The 23,359-nt window shown below is 39.9% G+C and overlaps 1 protein-coding gene across 5 annotated transcripts; it reads left to right on the top strand.

The window, feature by feature from the left end:
• Window positions 1-30: 30 nt before the first annotated feature.
• On the top strand, window positions 31-23,334 carry sept6 (septin 6). 5 transcript variants are annotated; one of them, XM_036127337.1, is made up of 11 exons: window positions 31-164; window positions 2,610-2,724; window positions 6,592-6,787; window positions 8,795-8,981; window positions 11,436-11,597; window positions 12,010-12,106; window positions 13,870-14,038; window positions 14,126-14,258; window positions 14,369-14,559; window positions 16,813-16,859; window positions 22,211-23,334. In XM_036127337.1, exons 1-10 carry the CDS (start codon window positions 135-137, stop codon window positions 16,814-16,816), a joined length of 1,284 nt encoding a protein of 427 aa, XP_035983230.1. In that variant the 5' UTR covers window positions 31-134; the 3' UTR covers window positions 16,817-16,859; window positions 22,211-23,334. The 5 variants fall into 5 exon arrangements, with proteins under 5 accessions (XP_035983230.1, XP_035983228.1, XP_035983227.1 ...); XM_036127335.1 differs by lacking the exon at window positions 22,211-23,334 and adding an exon at window positions 18,557-19,552; XM_036127334.1 differs by lacking the exon at window positions 16,813-16,859.
• Window positions 23,335-23,359: the final 25 nt, after the last annotated feature.

The following is a 23,359-nucleotide window of genomic DNA, read 5'->3' as shown; positions in this document are numbered from 1 at the left end:
TTATATTGTGCGTAAAACGCCTCAAAAATGGTACGTTCCGAGCAGGCCAGCTTTGGGTATAACGTAAACGGCGCTGCTTCCTTTGCTAACCTCAGAACGGTGGAGGGTTTGTTCTCCAGCTAACGACACTCACCATGGCGTCCACTGAGATAGCAAGGCAAGCTGTAAGTCGACCGTTTTACACGGGGATGCTCTCTTTATGCATGCATTACAATTTCGAGCTACACACATAAAAAATAATAATATGTAGCGTTTCGTCTGAGGGTGAAGTAGGGGAAGAGATATCTTGCTAACATCCGTTTTCGTGCTACACTCCATCAAAAACCCACCGTAGCAACGTAAACGCGGTTTATTAAATATATCTATATATATTTTACACCTTTAAGAACTTAAACGCCCAGCATACGCGATTTTCAGTGGACTCGACGTCAATCTGTTGATTATTATTATTTTTTTTAATTCTCATTTTTACCATTTTAATTTCATGTGCGGCTATCTTTAGCGTCATAATTTCGAAGCAAAATGTCGACTCGTACTTTTAAAAGCGACATACTGTCTAAAATGCAACGTAGTAGGCTCTGTACCGTTTAAAAAAAAAAGCCTACATGGAGCCAGAGGTAGGCCATTCATTCTCAACGCCCCCATTTAACAGCAGCTTCGGTGCTCATTTCCGTTATGTTGCTTCAAGTCCCGTTAACTTTGGTGCGGGCGTCGTCTTTTGCTCGCGTTAGAAATGCGAGCTGCACATGGGATTAAAAGCTTGCATTTTAAAAAAATGTTCACTTGGCCTTTTTTTTTTCTTTTTTTCTTTCTTTTTTTTTGTCGTAGAAAAGGAAGCCACTTAACCCAGAGGGAGTGCTTAGAATAGCAGGCTGTGCAGTCTGATTTCCCTTTGTGGCCCTATGAATGAACCCGGCTGTGTGCTACTTGGCTGTGAGTGCCATGGAAAGCGAGGAGGATGATTTGAGGAATGCTGCAAAAAAAAAAAAAAAAAAAAAAAAGGAAAAATAGAGTTTGCTTGTCCTGCTATGTTACCATCAGCTTCCCAAACTGTCTCCCAGCTGTTTTAACCCGGCTCCAGCCATCCGAACAATCCGCAACTGTTTGGTGCCGTCAGCTCACACAGTTATTTTGAATTTTACCCCGAGAGTAGGGTTTTCCTTTCAAAGCCCTTTTGCCAAATTGGACAACGGCACTGTGTTATGTTAAGCCACATAATGGCCGGGTTGTCTGAGGTTTAGCTGGTGGAGAGGTTTAGCTTTTTTTTCTGGCATCTTATGCAAATTCTTTGCTTCCCTACGGCTCATAATATAAACGTAGCACAGCAAGTAGCAGCACTCAAAAATGCGTACTGAAAACAACCGCACATGTTTTAAAAAGGTGCACAAAATGATTTCAAGTGTGTGTACTGTGTCTTGCCAAACTATTTTATGTTTTTTCAGGTTACAACCACAAAATCTAATGTATTTTGTTGGGTTTTCATGTGATGGACGAGCCCAAAGTAGAACAAAACTACAAATCTAAAGGGAAAAGCAGACATGGTATTACAAATGTAAATCTTAAAGGTGTGGCGTGCATAGATATTCAGACCCTCTGAGTTAATACTTTATAGAACCAAAAAGGCTCGTTTAGATTTGGTGAAGATATTTAAACATAAACTTTCGAGTGTTGCTACAGATTTCCAACTGTTTTTTTTTAGACAGTTGGAAACTATCAGTAGCATTCTGATACAGGAATATAGTTTGATTTAAAACCAGAGGTCTTAAACTCCAGCTGATGTAGCTCTCTATGAATTTTCCAATAACTCTGAGCAGTCCCTGCTGGAGGAGAAACATCCCCACAGCATGATGCTGCCATCACCGTGGTTCACAGTAAGGGTTGTGTGTTCAAGGTGAAGGGCAGTGTTTGTTTTGTAAAGAAGCGAGTGATTGCAGGGGGTGGCATTAAATTAAATTGTTGCCACCTCCATGTTTGAACCTTCATAAAATAAAATAGCTGTTTTTATACAGAGGCTCAAATTAACGGGGACCAAGGAGAGTTAGTCAAAGTGGACACTTGTCCAATTCTGAAAGATTTTTGGAAACATTGCACCATCTTTCTTTCACTGCAGAACCTGGCACTACTTTGTGTCGGGCCATCACAAAAAAAACAACAACAACCTTTTAAACTACATTTTGGTTGCGATGTGACCGGGTGGGCAAAACCGTTTGAGGGTTACGAACAGTTTTTGAAGCCTTTTGTTTTAAGCCTCGCAGCCTGTCGTCATCGCTCGTTTTGTTTTACACGAGCAGCCGTAGCTTTCCATATATGTACTTTGTGGTTTCGCGCCGTCTCGGTCGACGGAAGAGAGAGCTGCAGCTCCAGAAACAGGAAGTGAGTTAGACTGCACCTGAATTCAGTCTCGCTCTCTAACCGGCGGGTCTGATGGACGATATGATGCGAGTCTTGGCTGCTAATGCAACGGTAACTGTTCCACTGCAGGGCACAGATAAGTGGGAGCTTACGTTTTTCCGATGCCGAAGAAAATTCAGAACGTTTTCTCAGACATGGCAGCGATACGTCTGTAGAATTAATACTGCAGAGACTAAACTGATTTCTTTTGCTTTCAGGGCGATGGAGTTCGCGCTGTGCCTCTGGCCGGCCATGTGGGCTTTGACAGCATGCCGGACCAGCTGGTCAACAAGTCTGTCAACCGTGGTTTCTGCTTCAACATCCTCTGCGTCGGTGGGTGCCACACACCTCTGCATGCTCTCATGTCCGCCTTAGCACCAGACATTTGTTTCACGTGAGAAATCCCAGTATGCTGACTGGACTCGCCGATGGGCTGTGTTGGTTAGCAGAGTGAGGAAATGCCCTCTGTTCTGATGGGGAAGTATACAGGTGGTACTATTACACTACTATTACACAGATATGCAAGGTTTATATGGAAGCTGGCAGATTATTAGATACTTAGCAGTTTGTTTTATTAGTTTTTACTGAGCTTATCGGGAGCTGTACTTTGCGACGTTTCATGGTTTGTACTGTAATTAAGATCAAATTGTGGTGTTCCCAATATTTTTGTTTGGTACATTGAAATCGCAGCATGTCCGGCTTTGCAACGTGCTTTTTGGTGCATTTTCTTCTCAGAAGCACACAAATTGCAGATGAAATGTCCAGAGAACAGTAGTCATGTGTTGTTTGGGACCGCCGTGCATTTAATATTGAGCTGGAGCAAAGTATGTATGTTGGTCTAGTTCTGTGTAAGACTAATGCTGCGTTCAGACCAAGCACCTTTCGAGCATCAAGGGCATCAGATTTACATGCAGTCTATGGTGGACGTGCCTCGGGGGGCTTTGAGAGGCGTCTGGCGCTGCACGTTTTGAAGCTTTTTGCGCTTTTCGTGCTGCAAATTTGGGTTGAGGACTGTTAAGCGCCTCTAAAGCGGCCGATGCAAGAGTTGGTAAATCTGAACTAAATCAGAGAGACTCCGCTATGTGACCTAGTGTGAGTCTCTGATGCCACTCAGCAGGTTGTCAAACTGGGCTCAGGTCAGAGGTAAATAGCGCTGAAACCGACCCTCTTCAGTAGGTGGTGAAAGTCACCAAACTCAAAACGCCTCTGAATTATTTGTGAATTCAGACCCAGTGTGGATTATATTATATTATTCAGTAAATAAAGCCAAGCCACTCCCTCGGCAGAGGGACAGAGCAGGGATGCTCCTCCCCATAGCAGCCACTTCGCCAGACGCACTGTCTGGCACCTCTACACTGACGTGTGCCTGTTTTTGTGTGCAAAAGCATCCAAGTTGAGGCGTTAAACGCCTTTTTGATGCTGAAAAGGCGTTAAGTCTTGACGCAGCATTAGAAATCATTGAAATATTTTTATGTAAAGGTTTATTTATCTTCCATGTGGTTTTTGGCATCCTGCTGAAGAACTACAAACAAAAACACTCATGAGAAAAACAAATTCAGCTAAATCCTTAATGAATTCCTAAAAGTAACCCCCTATTCTCTGCCTCTTGCTCTCTTCCTTGCTGATCTCAATAGCTCCAATATGCTAAATAATAAACATTAAGAATAAATGTTTGCATCTTTGGCTTGCTTCCAAGTCTATAGCACTTTTTGTTTTTTTGTTTTTTCTGCTAAGCATCCCAGGTAGGGTGGTGGTAGGGAGACGCATTTATACTTGTTTATAAATGTATCATTTGAGAGTTTTTACGAACTAACACTCAAAACATTTCTCCACAGTTTTATTTATGATGAGTGGCTAGACCCGGTGAAGGGGTACACCTAAAGCTGGGCCATAAATAATATCTCTATTTTTAGACTATGTCAATATGTTTTTCCTTTCTCAAAGTAATTATAAAAAGTCATCTCTGAATCAAAGCTTTATCCCAAATGTCTCACAGTCACATTTTTAACAAACTGTAGATAAATATGAGTAACAGCTGGAAAATAACCTACTGGAATACATAAAATTATAATTATAATGCTACGTAGACCATCTTGATATTTTTAAAATCTCGATATGTTGCCCAGTCTCCGAGACACCTGGGGTATGTTGCCACTTTTATCACAGACCCAAATCTGCAACACAAACAACCATTTAGGCTGATATTCAGACCTCGTGTCCTGCTTAGTTTATACCCAAAATGTAAGTTCCTGCTTTAAAATGCTGGGAGAGAAAACCTTCATCTGCAAAATTTGATTGTGATCAACATTGATCACAAAGGGGTGCTTAACAATAGAGTTAAAAGAAAATCAGACTTCCCTTACAGCATATTGTGGAAAACATCTGAGAAGAGCTGTGTCCACATATTCAGCCCACTTGAGTTAACTTTCGGTCAGATTATCTTTCATTGCAAGTAAAGCTGCAAGTGTTTTGTGCTATGGCTCTGGCTGCTTACCACACCCAGAGACTGAAACATTTGCCTACTATTCTTTGCAGCATAGCTCAAGCTCAGGCTGACAGTGTATGGAAACATTAGTTTATTGTACGGCAGGACTTTGACTGGGACATGAATATGCGTTGAAAACATTCATATGTAGCTGATCTGGCTGCCTCATATGAATACTTCCTCCCACTTCAGTTATACACCGCTTTGTGTTGGTCGGACATAAATCCTAACAAAGTAAACTGAAGCTTGTCTTTGCAATTCGACAACGTGTTTAAGGTTCAAGATGCATGAATAACTTTTCAGGTCAGTAACTTCTTGATTAAAATAAGCAGAACAAAAGCTTTTTGTTATTTCTGTGGGTATAGTTTAAAATAATAAGGCAACCAAAAACATCTGGTGGATTTTCTCAGTCGTTTTTTTCAGGCACCTTAAACCTGATGCCTTCTTACTATCACTATTATATGTTTGAAAAATGTCAGTTGTTGTATTTTGATAGAAAAAAAGTAATATTCAATGCATAGTTCATATTTCCTACAGACTGTGGGTCAGGTTGGGAAGAATAAAAATAGATGTTCTTGCTGAGGGACCTTCCTATCTGAGTCATCTGACATCCTCTAACACATTACAGGCGTAACGGGTAACCTAGAAACAGTTTTTAAGCATTTAAAAATGTGGATTAAAGCACCTTTTAAAATCCACACCATTTATTTCTCCTTTCTATCTTAATTCCATCAAATAGCCGCAGGAGCTTAAACTAAAGCTGATTAAATGAGCCAGCATTGCTGAGCTAATGTTCAAAGGGTGTCACCATAGACCAGGGGTGTCAAACTCATTTTGGTTGAGGGGCCGCATTCAGCTTAATCTGATCTCAAGAGGGCCACACGAGTTAACTCAAGATTAAATAGAACTAATAAATGTGGACTTGTTGATTTTTATATTAAATGAATTTCACTTTTACACAATATATTATGAATAACCTCAGCGTTTTTAAGAAAAGTATGTGCAATTTCATCAATACTTTTACTCAGTTAAACATTTATTCACATTTTTTGGAACTTAAAAACACTGTCCTGCAGGACAAAATACATCAAACAGATACAAATTAAGAAATGATTTAAATTTTTCCACACCTGAAGCTTAATCTGCTAATTAAAACACAGCGCCCCTCGTGGACAATATAGGAACTGCATATTTTCAATTAAACGAAGTACATGTTTTTTTTTCAATAATTGTTTTATCATTTTCTTCCTTTTATCTCCTAATTCTTTCACCTTTTCCTTTTTTCTTCTTGTTTTTAATTCCTCTCCTACTTTCCCATTGTAGTGTCCATATCATTTGAGATATTCCCCACATGAATCATAATAAAACTATTCACATTCATAAATCAAGCGGAGCACTATGGTAAAAGCAGTACAGCTCCACTTGTGGAAGTCAAATCTGATGAGCTCTTTTTGGCATTAAGACAACAATTCTTATTGCCACATTGCCAGACAGGATACTGGAATTTTTTTTTTTTTTTTTTTTTTTTTTTTTATAATGATAATGCATTTAGCCACAGGGCTGGACTAAATTGTTCGGCGGGCCGGATCCGGCCCGCGGGCCGTATGTTTGACACCCCTGCCATAGACGTTTACGCCTTTTGAAAGCGAACGAGGACACTGAGATGAGAACTTCGTGCTTTTTTTTTAAAAGCTCGCCTTATTGCTGTCGTTCAGGTGAGACGGGCCTCGGCAAGTCCACTCTGATGGACACGCTGTTCAACACCAAGTTTGAGGGCGAGCCCACCCAGCACAACCAGCCCGGAGTGACGCTGAAGTCCAACACCTACGAGCTCCAGGAGAGCAACGTGCGCCTCAAACTGACCGTCGTCAACACGGTGGGCTTCGGAGACCAGATTAACAAGGAAGACAGGTAAAGAAGTCTGCGTTATTGTGTTTTAGAGCACAGGTGAACTCTGGTTCTAGTGTGCTTGGACCCTTTACTCTGTCCTAAGGCTTTAGATCAGTGCTGACAGAAAACACAATGGCTGAGGGAGCTCTGAGGTTTCTGGTTTGATTCCGGCCGTGATCTCTATATCTCATTACGTTTTAAACTCCACAAAGAAAAATCAGATATAGGTGCTTCCCAGGCTGGGTTCAGAGAGACGTCACAGCCCTGCGGCCGGTCTGTACACACCCGTAAGATTTTGTTACCACACATTCACAGTGACGGCTAGCTTTGCTCCCCCCTAGGCAGTAAAAGGTATCATGGGAACACTAAATCCGTAGCTGCATCCAGTGTTTGCTTTGTTGCAAGCTCCATAAGAAACAACCCACAGCGTATCGCACAAGAACCAACGCGGTTTTAGTCATGTGACCTGCGGACCGCTGCAGGACAGGTGAGACTGGTGCGACCTCACGCTGTCCTCCTTACCTGAGATTGTTATTCCCTCATTTTCAGATTTCAGTCATGTACAACACAAGTCCGCGTGAAGAATAAATTCAAGCTTGCTGGCATTTTTCTGGGTCAATTTTAAAGTTTCTGGTAAAGTGAAATCTGCTAAAAACCGGGTCAAGATTAATTCATGAGTTTGAATCTTAATGGGTGACTGATAATGGTGTCAATAAACTGAATGTTATTAGTAACCGCTGGGCACTGGCTGCAGCGTGACAATACCAGGGTTTTATGGGGTTCTCACAAAAAACATAAAAATCCTTAATGTTGCTAGTAAAATGACACTTATTATAATGCAACATTTAATTATTTTCTCATGTTGATACAGTTAAAAATGTTGCATAACTAAAATTAGTTTAGTAAACAGACTGAATACATAGAGCGCTTTTCTTGTCATCCTGACCACTAAAAGTGCTTTACACTAGAGCCAGACCCACCCTCATGATGCCGATACACAGGTTGGCAGGCGTTTTGGGGTTAAGTGCCTTGCACAGGGGCACATCAGCCTGTGACAGGGGAAGCTGAAATCAAACCCACAACCTTCCGATGGACGATGACTAATTTACCCACTGAGTAACATTTAAGTGCCTATATCTGAGCTATCTGCTCAGGTAGCCAGTCTGCACCCAGCTGCTTCATAGACGAGCTGCTTGCAGCTCACCTTCTGTACTTTGTTTAGTTTTTATTTATTTTATTTTTTATTTTTTTGCGACCAGAAAACATTTTCCAAACAGCTAAATGTATCTTTCTTCAAAGCGAGGAAAATCTGTTATAGTTGGCCCTCTTTTAGCCTGCTGGCTAACCGTTTGAAAAAAAATTACAACAAGGCAAGGTAAATTTATTTATATAGCACATTTCAGTACAGAGACAATGTAATGTGCTTTACATGATTAAATTACAGGGGAAAAAAACAAACAAACAGAGAAAAGCAAGTAGGAATAAAATATAGAAACAAAATAGAACATGGAAAAATAGAAACTAAAAGCAAACATTAAAAACAGTTGGACTACAAAGTTGAACTAATGATGTTTCGGTAAAACAGTTGAACTAGAACAGTCGAAGGCAATCCTAAACAAATGTGTTTTTAATCTTGATTTAAAGAAACTCAGGCTTTTCGCACTTTTACAGTTTTCTGGAAGTTTGTTCCAGATCAGTGGAGCATAGGAACTAAATGCTGCTTCTCCTTGTTTAGTTCTGGTTCTGGTTCTAGGTATGCAGAGTAGGCTGGAGCCAGAAGACCTGAGTGGTCTGGATGGTTGAAAACAAGATTATTTTTAGACATATTTTCTAAAATATGTGTTTGTTTTCTTATGTAAAGTCTGCATATTAGTTCCAAAGTTGTGTTTATTATTAAATTAGGTCCTTTTGTTTGTTGAAATGACTCTGTGGCTTGTTCAGTCAAAGTATGCGTTCTGCTGCTAAAGAGCTGCCTTAACAAAAGGAGGAAATACTCAGTAATGCTTCCCCGTCCTTCTCATTGTCCAGCTACAAATCCATTGTGGAGTTCATCGATGCCCAGTTCGAAGCATACCTCCAGGAGGAGCTGAAAATCAAGCGCACGCTACACAGCTACCATGACACCCGCATCCACGCCTGCCTTTATTTCATCGCCCCGACGGGACACTCGCTGAAATCCCTGGACCTGGTGACGATGAAGAAGCTCGACAGCAAGGTGAGCTCAGATAACAGCTGCATGAAAGAGTTTTTAATGAAATCAAGGGTTTCTTATGTGTTAGCGACGGTAAATCGCTTCTGCCTCGCAGCGGATCTAACGGTTGCGGGTTGTAAACCTCTTCTGAGTCATTTCCCTTGAGCACTGGCTCTGTTATTTGTAAGCGTAGGTCAGCCGTGAAATCGGTGTGCCCGGAGACGGCTGCCTGGGTTCTTTGAGGTCTTTTTCTACAGTAGTGCATCTGCACGGAGCTCTTTGCTTTCAACAAAGAGCAAGTTTGATCTTTAAGAAAGCAGCTGTGCTTTTCAGCCACTGAGCTATATAATACACTGGAGTGCTAATCACCGTCTGTTAGAACGAGTCGCTTTGAAGCCACCAGCCGCCATATTGGTACTCCCTATTTTCCTCCAGTAACTAGGGAATATGTGCGCTACAGCATCGAATAACGATGATTTTCTCATGTTCAGGGGGGGCTTAAGACTTTTAAAATGTCAAATGCCATATAGTTTTATGTTATGTTCTAAAACTATCAAGTACTGAGAAAGTCATGTGCTGAAATATTTTGCATTTTATTCATTTAAATATATGTGTTTAACATTTGTAAATATATAAATAACAATCAACTGTGTATATATATATATATATATATATATATATATATATATATATATATATATATATATATATATATATATATATATATATATATAATATTAATAACATGTAAAATATTTCAGCACCTAATTTGCTAGTAGTTGATAGTGTTAGTACATCCACTGACTGTAGAATTACCTGTGAAACGTTTTCACTCAGCCAGAAAACTGCTTGTTGTTGCAACCAAATCCTATGGGATTCTGTGAGAGTAGGGAGTAGCAAGATGGCGGCCAGTGACTTCAGTTTTTCAGCAAAATCAGCACTCCAGTGTATTATATAGCTCAGTGTTTTCAGCCGGCACTCACAACTGTGTGATCCAGAGCAGCGCTTCCTCTGTCGAGCTATTCATCCTGGGAGGCATTTAAACTGCGACCTGCCGCAGGGAGATGCAGGACCCTCCCTACATGATAGGACGACCTATTTTTTGTTTACATGACCCGGAGCATTCGCTGGTAACAGTTATAGGGGCCCACATGTAGTTAAAAAGACAGAAAAAATGTTGTGTGGGAGGAAAATGCTCATTTTCTAACTCCCAGACCTACAACAGTACCAGAACAGACCCAGCCTGATCGTCTCCTGCCTCTGTAATGATGTCTTAGAGGGTTTATTTGGACAGCTTGCATAAAATAATTGTTATTCCTTCTCGATTTTTGGCTCTTTTATTCTCCTCCTTCATAAAAGTGTAGTTGTATGCTACACATTAAGGCCTATTTTGTAGTCCATGTAGAGCTAGAGAGACATACTGAAACCACACTGACCTGTTAATACTGATTTTAACAGATTAGGATTTCTTTTTAAATACAACAATAATTTTTTACACGCTAACATAATATTTAGTTAGTTTGACAGAGTGTCTTCTAGCAGATGCTTCCACTGGACACAAATGAGAAAAAGCTTAAGATCACAGATGTAATGGGAGCACAGCTGGAAAAAGAAAAGGAGAAAATATCCATATATTGCAACTGATATCGTTATTACAGTATTTACCAATATGATCGCCTTTGCAAGAGTTTCTAATATTTTGCAGCCTTAATTTTAAGCATCTCTGATACAGAACATGGCCAACCATGAGTCTTCTTCTTTCAGTGACAACATCCACACTGAAGGGTGTTGTAGTAAGTAGGGCTATTGGTAAAACTTGTGATGATTAGTATCAGGTAACGTATATGACTACTTTCTATTTTTCTGTCCTTGTCATCTATGTTTGCGACACTCTGCGGTCTTTAGCATTTCGGACAATGTCATTTGTGTTTTGTGTCAGCATCTGACCAGCTAGCTAAATATAATGTGTAATATTGTGGCACTCTAAGCAGTCTTTTGTGATGTGACTATTGCACACACTGATGTTGCCATGGCAACATATTGCGCAGCCTAAGTTGTAAACGAGATCTAGTAGTTTTTGATACGTTGCATTTACTGATTGGAAAAAGTCCAATTTTTGAGTTTACAGCAAGTCAGGGCAGACCGGGGGAAGAATCGGCCAATTCCAGTCATCAGCTGATTTCTCTGTGCATCTTTAAGATGTACTGAAATATTAAAGACAAATTCAAAATAATTTCCCCACAGAAATAATGACTGATACAGATTGGAACGTCTACAGCAATAAGATTAGCTGGTCTGTTAAAATCTTCCTTTAGAGCCTTTATAAAAATACACCAGAGCTTTTCTAAATTTGGACGACAGAAACAGAGCTGACAGCATTTGACGAGAGCTTTAAGAGAGTCTATATTTATCTGGATAACTGATGTGATTATTTATTTATTTATTTTTTTTAAGCCTTGATTTGTTTCCCTCTTTCAGGTCAACATCGTCCCCATCATTGCCAAATCAGACGCCATCTCCAAGAGCGAACTGGCCAAGTTCAAAATCAAAATCACCAGTGAGCTGGTCAGCAACGGGGTCCAGATTTACCAGTTCCCCACCGACGACGAGTCTGTGGCAGAAATCAACTCCACCATGAATGTAAGGCGGACATTTCTACCTGATTAATGTAAAGCCATGTTAGGGTTTACCTATTTAGATGTATAATATTATTATAAGATCTGTTTTATCAATATAACACGTGGCGTGAGTCAGGACAGACGTTGTTGTCTGTGCTCGTACGGTCTGGACTGGAGGCCGTCCCACGTAGCGAGAAATGTTTTCAAAGCAGCACAACCAGTCGACTCACACTGCAGGAAGTCGGCCCGCGTCCAGCGGCCGATGAGCCACAGCTCAGCTGGCTGTACAATAACCCGGATCTGTGCATTCCCACAGTGCTTCAGTGACTTTATAAAGATGTATCAGACTTTTCTCATTTTTAAAAATCCAGCTAAGCCCTCCTAGTTGTGTGTACAGCAGCACACTAACAGTGCCTTCCCCCTCTGCTTCTCAGAGCCATCTGCCCTTCGCCGTGGTGGGGAGCACAGAGGAGGTGAAGATCGGGAACAAAATGGTGAAGGCCCGGCAGTACCCCTGGGGAACGGTGCAGGGTAAGCCTCCGCTGCCTGTGGTTCAGGAAGTGACGGCATGCGCTCTCTTTCTGCAGAGCTACCGAAGCGACTTCCTGACTCTATGCTTCCTCTCAGTTCTGACTGCTAAGCCGTTACGTAACCTCATTAACTCCCAAAATCCTCCCTGTCATTATAGTGGGGATCAGAGCAGCACCTCTGTGCTCCTATTATGTCACTAATGACTTTCTATTGATCGGTTTCTTGTCCAATCCATAAACGAGGGTTTGTAATGTTTTGAAAATGCAGCATCAGTTCTCGGCGCTGACGGGGTTATGAGATATAGAGCAACGTTAAAAGCACACTGATCCACTCCACAGCTGTTTGGGACACTTTGAACCAGTAAATTATGCATGTTTACCAGCTCTATATTCTCGCTTTGGTGTTGTCTGCAAAACTATAAAGCCAACTTTGGCCCAAAAATAACAGAACACTCAAAAATTTGCTTCTGGGATAAAGAGAAAAAAAATCAACCGTTGAGATAAAAGATGCGTAGGAGCCGTGATGTCTGATAAATACTGACTTGGTTAATTAAATCTTTCACATTTTTTTATTCAGAAAGTATCTCAGTCAAAGCAAGACCAGAGTTGTTCCAGGCATATATGCTTGTTATTCACAGATGGGACAACGGGGCTTAACATTAATTCAAATTATGGGCCCTTGGCTCTCTGGGTGTACACATTCTGAACATTTGGTGTCCGAATTCCACAAAACTGCGTCATTTTTCTCTTTTTCCATCAATCAAAAACAAATTAAAGGCAATTATGCTTCAATAAACTTAACACCAAACAAATGCCTTCATCGTTTTTTTGTTTTTTCTCTCTCCCCCTAGAGCTGGGCGATAAATTGATTTAATCGATTAATTCGAATTTACAATTCTTTAAGATTTCATTTTTGGAAAATCTGGATTTTATTTTGCCAATACACTCATTGGGTTTCCATGAAGAGAACAGCATGTGATGCTGAATATATGTTTAGGCAAATATATTGTCAAAATATTGTTAAGTGGAAACTTTTTTTTACCATAATACGAGGTACTTCATTTACTTATTTCCTTTTTTTTTTTTAACTTAGTTTGAAGTTCACAAGTGCAGTGAAGCCTGTTCTTAGCTCAATGTGTAATACCACTAGCAGCAAATGTTTTGTTATATTTTCATTGTTTATAATGGCACGGCTGCCATCTTCTTTTGCATGTTTCACAGCTTGTTTTTAGTTGCACTTTGAATCCAGGTCAACTCCCTGATGATATGCTTGACATAAAATTTAATTTCTTTTTATGAAAGAAAAAGGAGGAAAAAAATCGATTAATCGGATTTGGTATGATAAAATCTGAGATTTATTTTTTAATCCATATCGCCCAGCCCTATCTCCCCCCATTTTAAATGTATTCAGATGGGTCACAGTTGAAGCTCTGCCACATCTGTCTCAGTTATACAGCCTATCTGAATGAAGGCTTGATCTCACATCGGGTCCGTTTACTTCAGGCTGGCTGCCTTCCTGCTCACATGCTTTCACATGGCCGACCGGTGGAGGCACATTGCTCAGCTCGCTGCAGCAATAAACTAAAGACATCTCATGACACGAGCACCACTGGGCTTTCCCACTGTAGCTGTTTACTAGAATTTGGCTCTATTTTTACAATCCGAGTTCAGTCTGCTCCCTGTTACACTACTGCCCCATGATGGACGCCTATTCATTTAGACGCAGTCTGACACGTTTGCTGTCTCCCTATGTGTTTCTCTCAGTGGAAAACGAAAACCACTGTGATTTTGTGAAACTCCGAGAAATGCTCATCAGAGTGAACATGGAAGACCTGCGAGAACAGACCCACACGCGCCACTATGAGCTCTACCGCCGATGCAAACTGGAGGAAATGGGCTTCAAGGATACAGATCCTGACAGCAAGCCTTTCAGGTAAAAGACTCGCCTCTGGATCTGTGATTTTTCTTCCATTTAGCTTTTTTCCCCAGCATCATTTTACCTTTTCCTTTCTTGGACCAGTCTGCAGGAGACGTACGAGGCAAAGAGGAACGAGTTCATGGGCGAGCTGCAGAAAAAGGAAGAAGAAATGAGGCAGATGTTTGTCCAGAGAGTTAAAGAGAAAGAAGCTGAGCTCAAGGAAGCAGAGAAGGAGGTAAAAGTGAACTTGAACGTCACTCTTCGTCAAAGCTTCGGTTTCTGCTCCTTTTTTTTTTTTTTATACTGAGCGACGCAAGCTTCCCGTTTCTGTTTATTGCTCCTCAGCTGCACGAGAAGTTCGATCGCTTGAAGAAGCTGCATCAGGACGAGAAGAAGAAGCTGGAGGAGAAGAAGAAGAGCCTGGACGACGAAGTCAACACGTTTAAACAGAAAAAGACTGCAGCAGAGCTCTTGCAGAACCAAGCTCAGCAGGCAGGGGGCTCCACCACGCTTAAAAGGGACAAAGAGAGGAAAAAGTGAGTATCTGTTCCCTCTGATTCTTTACCCGCACAGCAAAAACGCAGGAGGACAAGCTTGGCGCTCAGAGTCTTTGATGACATTGGTCCGAGAGCAAAAACACTGATTTATGTTTATATAGAAAAGTTTTTAAAACATTTTACACACTTACTGCCATATCGCACCTCTCTAAAGGTTTAGGTAGAGGATCAGAGCTCCATTTTACCCTCTGTTTAAAACACTACATAGCTTTTCTGGAAGAGAACCCACTAGAATCTGACCACTGCTTTAGATAAATGAGAGGAGCAGGAAGGGTGGACAGTCTGGTGATGAAAGTTAGCCGACTGTCAGCTGAGTTTGACCAATAACGTGACAGCGAACACGATCAAACTGGAAGCAAACAGCGCCGTCACTCAAGCAACTTAATTATTAGATGGTTGTGAATATATTGGCTTGTAAAACTCCACGATAATACTTAATTATTCAAATCCTTTATCTGCGTATAGCTTAAATGTTCTTTCCATTAAATCATGGGTTGTATTAGATTTTCTTCCAATGTTTCTGCACCCATATATTTTCATTCTAATCATTTAGGACACATTTATTGGCCCACATAGTTGAAAAACACTTTATAAATATAAATTAATCTTTTATTCCAGTTTCATAATCTTACACAGAAAACTTTTTAAAAAATCAAACCTTTTAATTAATAGATTTATTCAGGTTGGTTCCATGTTAAGAAATAAATACTATTTTAAATTTGTAAATTAGAGTTACTAAAACCATTAGATGCTTTCTGTGAGCCAAATGCGTGTTCAGCAGGCAAGACAGAAAAAAGCCTTTTCTGGGGTAAAACACAGGATGAATATGTGGGAAAGCATCTGAGCCCCACTGTCGATGGAGAGGATCAGTGATGCTTTGGGCCTGTTTTTCTTCCAGTGGCCCTTGGAGGCTTGTTAATTAGCGTCACACCGTGAGCTGCTTGTAATATTAGAATATTTAAAATAAAATGTTGGTGATCTCTGTCTGTAAATGGATCGACATCAGGTCTGTCAGCAGGATTCAATTAAATTTTATTTATATAGCGCCAATTCACAACACATGTCATCTCAAGGCACTTTACAAAGTTAAATTCAGTCAAATCAGACAGATTGGTCAACAAGTTTCCTCCCTAAGGAAACCCAGCAGGTTGCAGTCTTGACAAGCAGCATTCACTCCTCCTGAAGGAGCATAGAGCCACAGGGACAGTCGTCTGAATTGTTGATGGCTTTGCAGCACTGATCCAAAACATAATATGGCAAAATCAACCCAGAAATGGTTTAAGTGTAGTGCCAGCTCAGCACCCAGACCTAAATGCTGGAGAAAACCTGAGTGGTGAGCTCTGGAGAACCCAGGATGCTGGATAATATGGAGGGACGGGTGGGAATAGTGGAGGATCCATTTTTCTCTGTGCTTCAACCTTTTGAAACGCTGCTGGAGAAAACTTTCAACTATTTATAAATAAGTTATTCTTCGAGAACTTTATTAATAGGCTTTTTATCTTACAAAATTACAGAACAATAAACAAAAACAGGACAACCCCCCCCTTAAAAAGAATACCCACCCCTCATAGGCAAAGGAAAGAAAATAACAAGGTGTTACTATGTATTTAATTACACTTTTAGACATATACCTGTATTCTTCCAGCAGTAGAAAGAGGAGACTTTGTTCCTACACACATACAAATCAATAAATCCTTATAAAAACAATAGTGTTTTTTTTTTTAAGATTACAGGTTTATTTTTCTAAATGTTTCAGTGTGAGATGATTTTACTGCAACAAAAGGTGAATTTCTTCATATCTTTACTGGCCTGCCGTCAGATATTTCTCTGTTTGTTGTCAACTTTAGTGATGCTTTTATGCCGATAATAATCAACTCCCGGGTGTTGAAGCCGATGTGCCTGCTACGAAAAAGAAGGCAACACTTGCACTGAGAAACTTCCCGTAGCTTTATTTATTCCCTGTTTTTTTTTTTTTTTTTCATCACAATTATTGCCTGGAGGTCTTCTTTTTCTTTCAAAAGATCCAGTTGAGCTCGATCAGTGGGTCAACGTCACGAGTTCTTGCACTCGACGCACTAATGAAATAATAATAATCGCATCTGTTTTAACCCTCAGCCTAATTCCTGTTTTCAGTTCACAGGAGGCAGAGTTAGTTCTCGCTGCTTGTTGTGTAGATTGTATGTGTTGTGAGCGCACGGTGTCACCTTTTATTGCATCCATAATGTTTTCCAGTTAACTCCTCCCACACTTGATGCATGCTGCATGAGGCTCCTTTTCTGGTAAGACTCCCTCGTTCCGTTACACCAGATCAAAATCAAAAATTCAATTCAACATTTGCATGAGCTAATCTATTTGGGAAATGTGTTGATTCTGCCATATGCAAAATAAAATACAACTGGCTAGTGGACAGTAAGTTATACGTGGTTTTCTACTTCTAAAAACCTTAAAAGTGTTTCATGTATTACAAGCTGATGATCAGATGTATGGAGCTAAAAACGGGAAAATCTTGGAAGAAAACCTAATAGAAGCTGCAAAAGACTTTAGACTCGGGCAAAGGTTCTCCTTCCATTAGGACCGCGGCCATAAACCAGGGGTGCCCAACATTTTCATATCAGATTTTCTTCTTCCTTAACGGATTACTTTAAAATAATAACAGCTGAAGCCACAAAACTCAGGATCTTGTAGGGAAATATTTACTAACCAGCCTTACTGGGGCCTTAAGTGTGACTCAATTCGGCCAAATTAGTATTAAAATGGATGGGCAGACCCTTAATAGATGAGTTATTAAGTCTGTGAATGCCCTTTCTTCTTGGAAGAAGGGGGGGTGGGGTTACAGAGTACATGTGTACTGTACAGACAAACTGCCGTGACTTGGTTATGAAGTGATAGAAGTTTCAGGTTTAACTGGGCTCCCCCTAGTGGATCAGTTCTGGTCGTTGCGAGCTGCACAGGACGGGCAGACCTTCGCCATCCTGGCCCTAAACATTCAGCCCAATGGTTTAGATCAAAAGCATATTAATGTGGCAGCAGACAGATTGGTCAAAAAGTTTCCTCTCTAAGGAAACCCAGCAGGTCGCATCAAGCAGCCAAGGCCCAGACCGATCGGGTATCGTCTCCTTTCCATTTCCCAGTTATGGGATGCTTTGGGTGGGTCAGTCACCTGAAATCCAAATTAAATTCAACCGCTCTTGGTTCTAATGTGACCAAATGTGGAAAAAAAACTCAATAAGTGTGAATAGTTTGGGAAGACACTGTCTTATTTACAGTTGATTGTTCTACAACAAATCTTTAAAGTGGAACTGATCAATAACATCACCTTTGTTAAACGATATTTAAGTTAAGCACATTTACTGTGTCAATCGATTTTTACATCTAATAAAACCTATAATTTAGATCGGGTGGGTGCTGCAGACTGAAGAGGATTTGCCGACTCCATGGAAGCTTTTAAATCATCCAGTTTATTAAAACCCCCAAACACCCACGTTTGATGCTCTGCTCCCATCTGCCTCCCTAAGACCACAAAAGTCTCTTTTTATGTGGCTCTCCGGAGCGCGGCCCCGCCCGGCCCCGCCGTCACACAATGGACCATTCAAGGCTGAGCTGAGACCAGCGGGTCACACCAGAGCAGCGAGCAGCCTCGGGCCACCTCTCTGTTTTTTAGAGGCTTGGTCGATCCCCTCGGAAATGTTTAAGACCCATCCTCTTGCTCTTGGCAGGATTCAAAAGTGAAATGCACACAGAAGGAATTAAGGTTTCAAAAACCGATTTACTCAAAACGTATAAATAAGTAAAAAAAAAAAACATCTAGTTAGTTCGGTCCAATATTCTAAAATCCCAGTGATGATTGACAAGAAAGACAACAAAACGGCTAACCCTCAGACATTAATAGCATGTCTTCTTCTGAGTCTAATGTTAATGTGCTGATTTATAACTGTGTGTTCAAAAAGCATTAACAGCCCTTCTCTCTCGTTTCCAGCTAAGGACTCCTGTAGAAAAAGTCCTCCCTTGTGGCAATCCTGCTGTGAATGAGCTTCCATCCCCATCATGTTTTCCAGTACCCCTCCCTCACCTCCGCCCGCACCCAATTCCCATAACTCCACCCTCCTCCACGTGTCCCCTCTCCCCCCTCTGCTGCTTTTGTGGAAGACGCTGGGCATTGCTATCGATTTGACACCACTGTTTTTTTTTTTTGTTTTTTTTTTTATCTGAATGATGCTCGTTGGTTTTGTTCAACTGATCATTCAGCTAAAGTCCCTTTTTTTTTAAATGCAAATTTACATTCCATATTTGTTTCATATTCAGCGATTCTTTGCATGATGTGAGCTTTTTTTTTATAATGAAAAGATATTAACATACATGACTACTGGTGTGATGGGCAGGAATGTGTTGAGGCTAAAGAGAAACATGCATCAAATTTAGTTTATCTGGAGATTATAAAGAAATTTAGGTATTATGTGAGTACTGCCATTATAAGTGTAATACGCCAATAGCAGTAGAGTACAACCCATGAACTCAAGCTCTGTCAGCTTGATTAAAATAAAGCAAAATAATGTGAAATATAAGTTTTACTTCTAGGAAATATTTTTTGTGTTTTTATCTTGCCATCACAGTTTAGTTTCACGCTGACGTTGTTTCACTTTGGCCTGACGCATGAGTAGATGCGAGCCCGATACCTTCTGCCACTTCTCGCATACCTCATTCATTGTCATGTTTTATTTGCATACCTGTATTAGCTTTCGTATTTGCACTTTGTTTTATACTCAAATGTGATGTGACATGTTTTTCGAAGTGTATTTCAGTGTCATCAGTGCAATTGTATCTTTCTTTTTGTACGTTTTTTTATATGTAGGCACATTTAAAGTCAAATAACCATGATGTCCGCTGTCCCTACAGGGACGACTGTTTGTATTCGTGCAACACATAAAATTACATTTTTCTAAAGAAAATAAAGGCCAATTTTTCACCAAACAACGCTACTGTGGCCATGATCATTGTGTTTGACGAGTAAACTTAGAGGGATGATTTCTGGTGATGGCGGGGTTTAAATTAAGGTGGTTTTAGTATCAGGACCATAGATTTGTTCAAACTCAAACATTCATATACTGCATCTTGGTCTAATCCCCTCCATGATGCTAAGGGGCCTCGCCGATCTGTTCCTTTTACTTATTCTCAGTTATTTTGACACTCAAACAGCAGTAGATTTCAAAGTATGGAAGCCCATTTCCGCCACTGGGATGGAGAGGAGGGGGGAAAAAGTCTCATAATTATGAAAATGCCAAGTCATAACTTCAACATAAACTCAATCATCTATTTTAATGACATACCGTCTCATAATTATGTCTCGATTGTGGGATAGCTAAGTCATTATGATATACTTTAACATAATTTCATGGTTATCTCATAATCAGTCCATAATATCTCAACTAAGTAATTGCAATATACTTAGGAGAATGTACTTCATCTTATATGTGCTAAATGTCTCAGAATATTGTGAAATTATTAAGATACTTTCATAACTAAGTAATTCTGTGATACCTTGTTGTCTCTGGATTAATAGAAGCCATCTTCATTATAATGTCGGTCATATTTCAGTTATATCATAACCTATCTCCTAATATAGCATGTTTATCTCGTAATTAAGAGACATAATCATTGACAAGCTAAAACAAATATCAGATAACCATCTCATATGTATCACTTGAGACTACCTCTTTTTTTTTTTTTTTTTTATCCCAGTGGCAGTAGTGGGCTTCCATAGAATGAGCCAAATCCAGGGTGAAATAACAGTAAAGAAGCTTGACATCCATCTGATTTTCAGCTCACTGGTCTGTATGTTTTGACTTTCCTTTGCAGTAATCCATGGCTCTGCACTGAGTAGGTCCTCTGCCCCGCCAGCTTTGCTAAGGGACCGGGGGTACTCTGTGCCTCAGGTGTCACCCGAAGCTTTGTGGACCCCCATCTGCTTCAGGGTTTCCAGTCATTAGCTTTTCTATAAACATGTGTTGATATGTGTTGCTTTTCACCGCTGCTGTAACCTCGAATGAAGCTTTCTAATTCTTCGTCTGTACTGTTTGACGCTGGTGTGACTAACTTACTTCCCACTGCAGCTATGGCACGTGTTATCATTGTATACGGTGTTTTATACACCAAAGGTTCTAATAATTTGGAGTGCATTTACAGTGTTCGGGGGGGGGGAAGTATTTGCGTCTTACAGAATTTCTTTTTTTTTTTCTTCTTTTTTTTAAGTTATACTGTTTTAGATCATCTATTAATATCTGAAAAAATAAGGTGAGGAAAAACCAAAAGCAGGTTTTAGGTTATTATATTTACGAAGAGGAAAGGCTATCCAAACCAAACCGGCCCTAAATAAAAAAAAGTAATCTAAACTTGCTGTGCTATCTATAACAATTCCCATCAAGCCTTTCGTTAATAATCGTCTCAGGTTTTCACTGTTGCGGAGGAAGTTTTTGACCTACTCTTATTGGCAGAAGGGTTTTGGAGTTCGACCGGTCCATTTAATGTCGTGCCACGGCATCTGTACAGATTTAAGTCTGGACTTTGGCCAGGCTACTGCAGAACCTTCATTTTGTTCTGCTTTTTGAGCCGGTCAGAGGTGGACTTGCTGGTTTACTTCAGGTTGCATATTTTGTATGCTTTAGATGGAAGTCAAGTACTGATGGTTGGATGTTCTGTGTCAGGATTTCCTGACAGAGAGCAGGATTTATGGTTCTATTAATTACCGAAGGTCCAGGTCCTAAAGCAGCCCCATGCATCCATTGGATCTATTTAGCATCTTTAGTTACTTTAATGGGATTGTTTCATGTCGTACCCTGCTGACATGAAACAAAAAGACCCTCAAATAGATCCAACAGATCTTTTTTTGAGTGCAGACCATCACACTACCTCCACAGTGCTTGACCCTTGGTTCGTTAGGTCTGTTAGTTTTATCCAAAGCTCTTAGAGTTCATCGAGATGTTTTTTGGTAAATGTTTTCTTTTCGTTCCCCGGTGGTGTTTTACCTGGGGAGGATGCGGTGTCTTTCCTATAGTTGAATGCTTAACTCTGTGGTTCGCTGGAGAAATGGCTGCCTAACCATATCAAAGTCTGAGAGAAGTTAATGGCTTCGCTTTAACAACTTTTTTTCCCCTTATTTTTCTTATGATGAAGTGTTTTTGAGATCTTTTTATCTGACTCACATCAGACAGTTTATATTTATTCTACAGGTTTAATAGTAATTAGACATTGGTGAGGCTTCTGAAATTGATCGTAGTTGTTGTTTACGTATTAGTTGATTAATCGTTGAACCAAGGGGGTTCAGATGTATTTTTCAGATGGTTCTAGGTTGGTTTGGACATCCTTTTTCCTTTAATATTTGAAATAATTTGTTTTATGAAAAAAAAAAAACATTTATCTGTAATAAAAAGCAAAAAAAAAAAAAAACAGAAATGGAGTAAAATACATCTTCTCTGCATTGTAAGTATCTATCTGGGTTTAGGAGGTAATATTATATTCAGATGGAAGTTATGTTGAACTTGGAGTGTTGTTTTTTTTTGTCTTCTCTCTCGCTCAGACTCACTTTGGCTCTTTTTCTGCTCTAACCGGCCGCTTTGTTTTCTCTTTGTCTCTTCAGCTTCTTTTAATCTGTCTTGACCACCTGGAGAGGGGATTGCAGCTTCAGCAAGAACTAAGCACCCTTTACCTCTTCCTGCTTTTTTTTCTCGTTGTATCAGCCTTTTTATTCTCCTTACCGCATCTTCCTTTTGTTTGATATGGCCTTATGTGGACTCGCATGGTATTTCTGGCCACCTAGTGAAGCTCTAAAACCAGGGACAGATTAAAATCTGCTTTTATGTCTTAATGTACATAGAGAGACTCTTATAGCTAGAAGATTTCGGGGGGGGTTCACACATGTTCAGGATTCACGGGTAAAATCATTTAAGTGATCTTTTTTTTTTTTATTATTACTCAACATGGCCTGCACTATGCACTCATTTAAAAGGGTTCAAAATGTGAAATGCATATTAAATTCAACTAGAGAAATGTTTGTGCGGTTGATTGGATGAAATCAGGAATAAATGAGCAGAAGTCTTTTAAAAATAAAACCCCTTTTTTCTCCACTTCAAAATAAACTAGTCCAAAAAAATGCCAAAGCAGTTGTTACGGTTCCCATGTTCAGGTATCACCATTAAATACCATGGAGATAGTCACATGTCAGGGGCTTTTACTACACGTTGTGCTTTAAAATTAACCGGTCTACTCTATATTTTGCATGCATCTTTTATTTAAGTTTCATAACTGCTGTGATCTTTCTGGTTATTTCTCCCTGAACATCTGAGCTCTGCAGTCTGTTCCTTTCATTGATGTTTTCTTAAAAAAAATATAAAAAAAAAGTTATGGTGCATTTATTCATTGTATATTTGCTCTGTCCCATGATTTCAGCTCCCAATTTGCCAAATGACTTGAACAGATACCCAGATAAAGAGTATTAAAAATACTCGCCCATTTATATAATTTATAAGGATATATTTTGTGTATTGAAGTGGAGATTTGTTGTTTATTACCTATGATGTTTGGATGTGGTTCTTCGGAGTGTAAAGGTGACATTTTGGTGTCAGGAGTTGCCATACATGTTTTTTCTAGTATCTGCCATTACCACTTGTTGTTAAAACCTCTATTACACTACAAATGATTCAGTATCTTGCTTTAGTTTGAGTCCATTGATGTACATTTTGAATAATAAAAAAATAAACCCAACACTGTTGTGCTGTTGTCTGACAGT

This window comes from Fundulus heteroclitus, chromosome 23 (genome assembly GCF_011125445.2).
Source record: "Fundulus heteroclitus isolate FHET01 chromosome 23, MU-UCD_Fhet_4.1, whole genome shotgun sequence".
Lineage (NCBI taxonomy): Eukaryota > Metazoa > Chordata > Actinopteri > Cyprinodontiformes > Fundulidae > Fundulus > Fundulus heteroclitus.
Note: the sequence above shows the minus strand (reverse complement) of the source record. Positions and strands in the feature narration are given on the sequence as shown.